General features: G+C 34.2%; 1 protein-coding gene across 1 annotated transcript in view; it reads left to right on the forward strand.

The window, feature by feature from the left end:
• Positions 1-8,161, forward strand: part of KCNC2 (potassium voltage-gated channel subfamily C member 2) — a 183,391-nt gene extending 175,230 nt beyond the window's left edge. Inside the window, exons 3-5 of the mRNA XM_060164766.1 lie at positions 259-1,186; positions 3,248-3,412; positions 8,025-8,161. Coding sequence (XP_060020749.1) covers positions 259-1,186; positions 3,248-3,412; positions 8,025-8,161 — 1,230 coding nt within the window. The remainder of the gene's footprint in view (positions 1-258; positions 1,187-3,247; positions 3,413-8,024) is intronic.
• Positions 8,162-9,711: the final 1,550 nt, after the last annotated feature.

A 9,711-nucleotide genomic window follows, 5' to 3' on the forward strand; every position in this document is an offset into this window, starting at 1 on the left:
TTATTTTCCAACATAAATCAAAACTTTTTGCCTATATAAGCTGAAAACAGAACTTGAAACATATCATCAGTGCAACTCTAATGAATGTTCCCTACACGTCTTCTTACACTTGAGAAACATGCCAAGTGAAATCTTCAAATATATGTTTATACTTTTTCTACTACAGGAATTGATACATTTAGATTTGGATTGAAATATATTATGTTTAGATCACTCTGTGTTTCTTCTTTTATTTCTTTTTTTTTTTTTTCTCTACAGTTTATTGCTTTTGCTTCTTTATTCTTCATCCTGGTTTCAATCACAACTTTTTGCCTGGAGACACACGAAGCTTTCAATATTGTTAAAAACAAGACAGAACCAGTCATCAATGGCACAAGTGTCGTTCTACAGTATGAAATCGAAACAGATCCTGCCTTGACGTATGTAGAAGGAGTGTGCGTGGTATGGTTTACTTTTGAATTTTTAGTCCGTATTGTTTTTTCCCCCAATAAACTTGAATTCATCAAAAACCTCTTGAATATCATTGACTTTGTGGCCATCCTACCCTTCTACTTAGAGGTGGGACTCAGTGGGCTGTCATCCAAAGCTGCTAAAGATGTACTTGGCTTCCTCAGGGTGGTCAGGTTTGTCAGGATCCTGAGAATCTTCAAGCTCACCCGCCATTTTGTAGGTCTGAGGGTGCTTGGACACACGCTTCGAGCAAGTACTAATGAATTTTTGCTGCTGATCATCTTCCTGGCTCTAGGAGTTTTGATATTTGCTACTATGATCTACTATGCGGAGAGAGTAGGAGCTCAACCCAATGACCCTTCAGCTAGTGAGCACACGCAGTTCAAAAACATTCCTATTGGGTTCTGGTGGGCTGTAGTGACCATGACTACCTTGGGCTATGGAGATATGTACCCCCAAACGTGGTCAGGGATGCTTGTGGGAGCCCTGTGTGCTCTGGCTGGAGTACTGACAATAGCCATGCCGGTGCCTGTCATTGTCAACAATTTTGGAATGTACTACTCCTTGGCAATGGCGAAGCAGAAACTTCCAAGAAAAAGAAAGAAGCACATCCCTCCTGCCCCTCAGGCAACCTCGCCTACATTTTGCAAGACAGAATTAAATATGGCCTGTAATAGCACACAGGGTGACACGTGTCTGGGCAAAGACAATCGGCTTCCGGAACATAACAGATCAGGTAAGGCACGATTTCAAATGCATGCCATTAAATACTTTATAGACCAGTATGTCCCTGAAATAGAAGACAAGCATTCTCATTTTCCGCAAATTTTCATGAGTTTTCCGTTCTACCCCTTCACAAAAAATTTGTTTGTGTCAGGCTTGTAGATAGCTAGATTATAGCTTTTCTAAATGAATCCTAAGTAGAAGTCTGCATAGCTGGCTATAGAGCTCTCCTGCTTTAGTGGGAATGCCCTTTGCTGATGGTACCAATATTTTCTTTTGCCTGTTTGTTGCTTTTGTGCCGATGTTTCTTTGTTTCCCTGCACGATGTGATGGTACGATACTGGACATTTTCCATCCTTCATTCTCAAAATGTTGATCTCCATACCATTTGGCTTGGCGTGTTTGTCTCAGTTTTATCTCTGCCACATGGGGCCATGCATTTTAACCTAATTCGTAAGAAGAATGGACGTTTACATTTCAAAGGCCTAAACACCAAAGAGGTGATATGTAAGATGTCCCTTTTCAAAGTAAATAGCTTCCTCAGTAATATTACGGAGGGTTCATTAAGTTTTCATTATTCTTAAATTAGGATATTTCAATATAATCGCTTTGGATTGGGTAAGGTGCTATGTAATATAATCAGCCCAACATTATTCAGGGGCTAGATGATCTGCTTTGGCTAATCAATGGCAAGGTTGAATTTCTCTGTGGATTTCCTTTTTTATGCACTCTGCATTGGGCTTTGTTCCCTCCCAGAACTCAGTTTTGGATGATTTACTGCTTGAATTAGTTGAATTGCTACTCCTCTCTATTGTCATAAATAATCTAGGGTTGATTGTAAGCTGACATTCAGTTTGCCAAACTGATAGTCAATAGTGTCATCTCTAGTCTATTATGTCTACTACAGATGAAATATTTTGTAGTTTACACAATTTAGGTTTTGTCCACTATGAAAAGTTAAGGTATATGCATTCCCTATAACTTAGATAGGTTTGATCTTTTTCTTGTAGAAAAATGACTTACTAGAATCCCATGTGAATAATTTTGCATTATTTAGAAATAACAACAATTAAACAAAGCAAGCAAGGAAACAAACAAACAGAAAAGGCAAGTGACATTTTCACAGGTTCCCTCCTTAGCTTCCAAAAGTTATTATGGGGTACATGGAAAAAAAAAAACTGGCTGGAACTGAATTGCTTTTTCAAAGATTTTATTCGCAGTCCTTATGTTTATTTAGTAGATTGTTTTGCAAATTCTGTCAATATGTATCTGAGAATTGTTATGCCAGGAATGTCTTTATGAAAGATGAAATTTAGTTGGTGTTACTGCTCTCATTAGACTGCTCTCACGTACTTGCGCAGAGCCCTTATGAAGGGCATGGAAATGAGGACACACTCTCAGCCTGAGCAAACATTGTTATAAGTTAGTATCTAGGCTGATAGGATGTGAAAGTCTTTGGCAAAAACATATAGAAGTAAACAGTGGTTTCAAGGGCATTTGAGAAGTTGATCTTTTTCCACTGGTATGCTCAAAAATATTATGTCACCTCAAAATAGAGAACTTGGACATGAAGTTTGTGAACTTCAGGATTATTTTCATTACAATTTATTGGGGAAAATTACTTTCAGAAAATAATAAAAGCATGCGTCTTAAAGCACTGCAAAGACAAATATTTACTTAGGAGTTTTTCCTTCAGTAGGCTCCACTTTCAAAGATGTCTATTTGCATTAACTAGATAACATGTCAAAAATGGAAAGATATTAACTTGTGTGCTACTTCATTATCACACTTATTTTGAATTCACATTAATTTTGTAAAAGTTATTGTCCTATTAGATAAAATCCAAAATGAAGTTAAAATTTCCCAAACAACATTTCTCTCCTTTTCAGTACATTTCCATTTTGCTCCACATAAATTTTTGTAATGAGTGATGAAAATTCTTTTTCTTATCATGATGTGATTATTGTGTTTTGTATATCGAGTGACTGTACTATGGACATTCGGCGTAAACTCTTTGTACTGTCTCATTTCCTCATCCATCACTGTCTGTCAATGGGCATGGTGCTGTGACCAGTGTTATCAGGTGACGACAGTACAGGAAGTGAGCCGCCATTATCACCCCCAGAAAGGCTCCCCATCAGACGCTCTAGTACCAGAGACAAACACAGAAGAGGGGAAACATGTTTCCTACTGACGACAGGTGATTACACGTGTGCTTCTGATGGAGGGATCAGGAAAGGTAGGCATGCATTTAATCAGATCCTAACAGGTGACTTAGCAATTAAATGCTGCAAATATATGGAGTGCTGTAAAATGCTCTTTCATCATTTTCTAGGAGCAACTGTGCAATCATGGTGCTCTTTTCCTCATCATATCTTCTCTCTTTATAAACATTTAAAAATACATATCATAACAGCCAACTTGATTGTCATATCTAAAAGGCATTTCACCCTTCTTTTTTTTTTTACATTTTGTTTCTTCATTTGTCTATGGGCAGAATTGTAATGAAGTATTTAAAAATTAAGTCACTCGTCTAATTACTTTAATACAATGGATTCAGCAGTCTTTAAAAGTTATCTTTTTTCCTACAATGAATTAAACTCACTAATTGACACTATGCATATATTTGATAAATAATTAATAATTTAAAACAATAATAAAGCTTTTTTCAAAGTAAAACATTAAATGTACTCTAGTTGTCTCTTATCCAGTATTTGGGCAACTTTTCCTAGTGGTTTACCTGAATGTCAGAAGGTTGCTAAGGTACAAGATCCTCAGCCATGTAGAACAATATACCCAATCACTGGAAAGGCTACTTGTGTACTTACAAAATGTATTGATGGAATTTTTCTTCAGGGCAGTAATAATTCTAAGTTTTTTATTTTTTTAATTGACACTGAACAGTGCGTGGCACATAGAAGATACTTAATAAATATTTGTTGAATGAATACATTGTATCGGACAGACATCTTTGTTAAGGAATATAACAGGATACTGAAGCTCCACTCCAGCACAGTTTCATTTCCCTAGATTGTGCCAGGTGCCTATGACTATTCCTTAGGTGCTAGTTTTTGTCTTTGTTTTTGTTTTAGTAAATTTTACGAACCAACAATTGGACCCTTTTCTTCTCCTTAAGAAATAGTTTTGTGACACTTATAACCCACCATTGTCAAAGTGCTGGTATGCTCTTAGATTACCTCCTACTTTGAGAATTCCAGTGGCTTTAGTGTCATGGTTATTTTTCTCTGTTTACTGACAGAATAGAGGAAGAACTATTAATTTCTTATGAAGAAATAATAATTTCTTATGCAGTTGACTGAATTTGAACGAAAAGCCACTCCAAAACTTTCACGTTAGCGCAAGTGCATTTTTAAAATATTGTGCTTATTTGCTATTCATTGCAGTTTCTTCCTATTGAATACTTTACCATTTTAAGCCTAAAATATTTATTTTGTGATGACTACTTTCTTTGAAATAGCTCATTACCCATGTTGTGCTTCTCTTTCATTTCTTCTGAGCACTTTACATTGTTCTTTCTGTCTCCATACCTGTGAGTCGTGAAAGAGAAGACAAAGGACTCTTCTTTTGTTTCTTTAATATGTAATATTTTAAATCCTTCTTCATTCTAAGAACTTTCAATCTCTACCTCTATCCCTTGCACCAAAATGTATTTCAATCATCTTAATAGATTTATTTAAGTTTTTGCTATTTTACATTTAAATATCATGTTACAACAATTTTTAAATATTTTATAAAGATAGTTAATATTCTGTCATAGTATTTGAGCAAAATATATGTACATATATTAAATAATAATATCTAACTAATAATATAGAACATAGTATTTTAAGTGCATTGTAATCTTAAATCACTATACGTGTATATACATATATACTTATATATGTATATATGTATTTTTATGTAATATGTGGTTAGATTTATGTGCATTTTGAGCATCATTCAATAAAGTATCACATGCAATATTTATACTAGGGTTACATGTTTAAGGATCTAGATAGAATTTTTTTTTCTAGGTTAGAAAATATTTTGAATTTTAAACTGTCAAAGGGGATCACATTTGAAAAAAGACTGCAAATTATAAAGCACTATATAAATATAGTTTTTCCATAAAGTAGCAAACTTTCATGAGCAAAGCAATTCATAAGATATTCAGTTTATATGAGAAAACTATACATTCAATCTTATTTCACAAATACAAATTCTATCAGTGAGAACATCTTTGAAAACTCATCTATGAGCTTTTTATTCTTTGTCATTTCTCACCATAATCAACTTCATTTTCATTCTTGCCCAATTCTTTTGCAGATTTGTGTTCTTTTCCTAGGTCTGATAACATTTCTGGCTAATTTCACTTAATCTTCTCAGTGTCTTATTTTGTCATGTCTATTAGAAATTCATTCATTTCTTCTCCTTTTTCCTTTATGTAGATTAGAGATGTCTCCTATTACTCCTACTCAGATATTTATTTCCTATATGATTTCTTCCTTGCCTTTCAAATTGGTTTCTACCTTAACCTGATTTTAGAGTTATGAAAATTCTCCCCTATGTACATGAGATAAATGACTGCATTCCCATTGTATTATTTTTCTATCAACAAATGTAAATGTAGTTGGGCATACATTAAGAAAACATGTGGATTCCCTAAAAGAGTAAACTCCCAAAACTTAGAACCTGTGTTTTTATTTATATAGTAGTTTTATGAAATCATTTTACATGAACACAAACATACCCATTGATAGTACATGAATAGGAAGTTTCAATACTCTCCCAAACTAATATGTGCTCTTAAAAGCTGTATAAAGTGTATACCATGTATTGGGTTCAACATTGTTTATTCTCATGAATTATATTTTTAGTCATTCCATTCAGTAGAAGTTTGATAAGGCAAAATTTTATCAAATTTTGTGTTCATAAATGAACCTCCAGAATAAAGGAACAATATATTTATATGAATAACTTATAATTTTACTAATTAAATACTTGTTACTAAATTATAAGGGAAGCCTTCTCAAATGGACATTGAAATCATAGTTATTAAAAATAAAAGACCTATAAATAGAATAAATAATATTTATGTTAATAACTATAATTCAGAAAAGTAAACATTGAGAATGGCAACCAAGATTTACATGTAACTAGCATGATTAATGTAAATTGTCAAACAGATTTTTTACCTTTTTGGAAGTCTTATAGAGAACACAGTGACAGTGAGGACGAAAGGTACATTTTTATAAGGATGAATTTTAGTTATTAACAACCTCTTTGTTTCATACATATTCACTAGTTTGCTTTTAATCAAAACCAATCAATGTTTATAGTCTAGTTTACATTTTTCGGTTACACTAAAAATCCAAGTCAACTTGTATAAATTTCTTTCTACAATTTTCAGTTATATTTCCAATCGCATTACAGAAGAGTAGTGATAACTAGCCCTCCAGGCACGTGAAGATCCCTATGTAAGAAAAAATGACTTGCAATTCCTTTTTAATTATTTAAGACATTCTCCCATTAATTACTCCATTAGCTACCAAAGGAGAATGAAATATATACCACCTCCCATGCTTTATAGCTCAAAATACTCACAAAATATATAGGCAGATAATTAGCAGAAATTATGTCCTAGAGAACTTCATTGTAGTTAATGGAGGACATAAATTTCCATCTACAAAATATCAAAGAAGACATCTAATCTGCTGAAAGTTTGTGGGTGTATATGTAGGGAGAGGTTCCTATTATTCCAATCTTACCCCACAGTAGAGCTATTTAGTTTTCCTATCTACAACACTTTTTTCAGTGGAGCTGTCAGAACATTTATTTGCTAAGCTGTATAATATAACTACTTTTTCAGTTAATAGTTGCCTGGCTTTTAAGACAATTTTACTTCTAACTTTATACTAGGTACTCCCTTCCTCATTTACCTGGCTCTAATCTTTCCTAATAAAAAATACTGCAATATATGAATCCTTCCAAAGGTGACCTTGATGGGATGTTGCTTGAGTAGTTAAGGCAAATCAATAGGTTAGAGCTTGCGGGAAGTATCTTTCATTCTGTAAATTCATGATGATCATGAACAAAAGATTAGAATGCACAATAATAGAAAGAAAAGGTGGATTAAGATCAAATTGTTCTCAATTCCTGGCAGGGGAGAGTCAGCTGAAAATATATAATCAAAATCAGACTTTAATTTACTAAAATTATGACTCAATTTATATTCATTTCTTTTCTTTTTTTTTTTTACTTTTTTTTTTAAATACAAGGGATTAGAAATGGGCATTCATTCTACATCATCTAGATAATGGCATTAAAAACCATTATTTAGGAATCATCCTTTTAACCCCATAAGGCTGGAAGATTAAATATGCTGGAAAAGAGTTGTCCACTTAAAGTTAAGCATGCTTTATTAGCTTAGTAATAATAAAAAGTGAAAAGAGAAAAAATAGCTCATTTTTTTTTAAGGAACATATTCTGAAATTTAAAAATATTTGCCAAATTTATATCTTACTTAAGTTGCTTTGCCTAATTCTTAAAAGCTTTCTGATATTTTGTATGCCAAAATTACATCAATACAGACTGTAATCTGCGAACGAATAGATTTTGAAGTATTGCAACAGTAATTTGTGATAGCTGGTTTAATCTTTTGGAAGTGACAACTACAGTGAGCTTCATTTTTTTTTTTTTTTTAGAGTTGTAAATTGTCTCAATATTGAATTCTTTGTAAACAAATTCTTTGAGCTCAAAAATAGCACTTTTGATTACCCTGCATGATATTGTTTGTCTTTGTCTATTTTCTGGTTGAATTCAACTGATGTCTGTGCATTTTTTCATAAAAGGATATGAAAAATCCCGAAGCTTAAACAACATAGCGGGCTTGGCAGGCAATGCTCTGAGGCTCTCTCCAGTAACATCACCCTACAACTCTCCTTGTCCTCTGAGGCGCTCTCGATCTCCCATCCCATCTATCTTGTAAACCAAACTGCATCAGTCGGCTTAATTGTCTTAATTCAAGTACTGTTTACCCCATAATGGAAATAATTAAACATAGACTTACTCCAAGCTCCATTAATACAGTACCAATCCTGCATGATACTACTATCTGAAGTCAGAAATGCCATTTGGGTAGCCAACAAATCTTATCCTGGCTTTAAATGAATCTTATCCTGGTAGTGCTACTACTTCTCCTTATTAATTGCCCTGATCTCCTTTTGCAATAAAATTACAGATAGCATCAGATATTGGCCAGTACCCTAATACATAAACATATCTTCAGGGAGATATATTTAAACCAGTGTGCTTCCAAATGCCAACCACTTCATGGGAACTTCATTTCTTGTGACTCTCTAAACCATTCTGAAGATGTCTGGGATTCTATTTTGATTGCTCACAACATGACTTTGGTCAGCTCATTTGCATGGACCATCTTGTCTCTATCACCTGAAAGCAATGTCACAAAGTTCGGGGACCATGGATGGCTCGGGATATGTGTACTTGCATTGAACCATCCTGCTGATGTGAAAGTACTGGTCGACTGTTCTGCATGTTGAATTGTGGGGCATGGAGGGCGAGTTTCTCCCTGACATATTTTTTTTCTTATTCATTGAAAAAAATATTTGTTTTAAAGATTTAATTTCTTGATTGATTTACTTTTGTTCCAAAATGCTGTATTGGAGTTCTGAATATCTCTGGTTGTTTGCACACAGATAACTGCAAAGAGGTTGTCATTACTGGTTACACGCAAGCTGAGGCCAGATCTCTTACTTAATGGCTTGGGGAAGGCACAAAACATGAGAGAAAGGTAACTGCCAGCCAGGCTTGCATTGTTTAGATAGGAATTGCTGCTTGGTACTAGAGTCATATATTTTTTTTAAATCCCAGAATTTGTCATCATTTTCAGAGGCAGAGTGCCAAATATCATTCAAAGCTCTTGTCATTTTTACCCCCTTCCTTTATTTAAATTATTAATTTTTTTGCAAACAACAAGGAGCATTGTTGTTCACAGGAAGCTTTCTTGACCAGCCTTAAATTTCTGACTCACAGGATTAATCAGATTTTCAGGCAGTATTTAATCAGGTGCTTTGTCCTGTATGTTGTTCTGTCCGTTTGTCTTAGCTCCCTGTCTTAAGTGTATATGCCATCTGTCTCCATGAAGCACAGAAATGCCTTGATAAGGTGTTCACGATTTTAGTACTGGGTCTTCTCCCCTGCCCCTTGCCTTCTTTGGTTACTTGGAACAAGCCTCTCTGCTTGTTCACTCCAATGAAACCCCCAGGGTGTCTTATTCAGTCCAAGTGGAAGAAATTCTGTTTACACATCCCTACAAATGCAATAGCAGTAGTGTGTCTGGTGTACTGGGCATGAGAGGGAGGAAAAATGTCATACTATAAATTGAGAGATAAACAATATTTCTGAGGCATTTAGGATCCTAGAGACTGCTAATTCCTAATGCTCATGTTTATTTTCAGTTAGGAAGATAATTGTCACTTTTATGATTGGCCACATAACAAGTACTACTTTATATTC

Source organism: Lagenorhynchus albirostris, chromosome 11 (genome assembly GCF_949774975.1).
Source record: "Lagenorhynchus albirostris chromosome 11, mLagAlb1.1, whole genome shotgun sequence".
NCBI lineage: Eukaryota > Metazoa > Chordata > Mammalia > Artiodactyla > Delphinidae > Lagenorhynchus > Lagenorhynchus albirostris.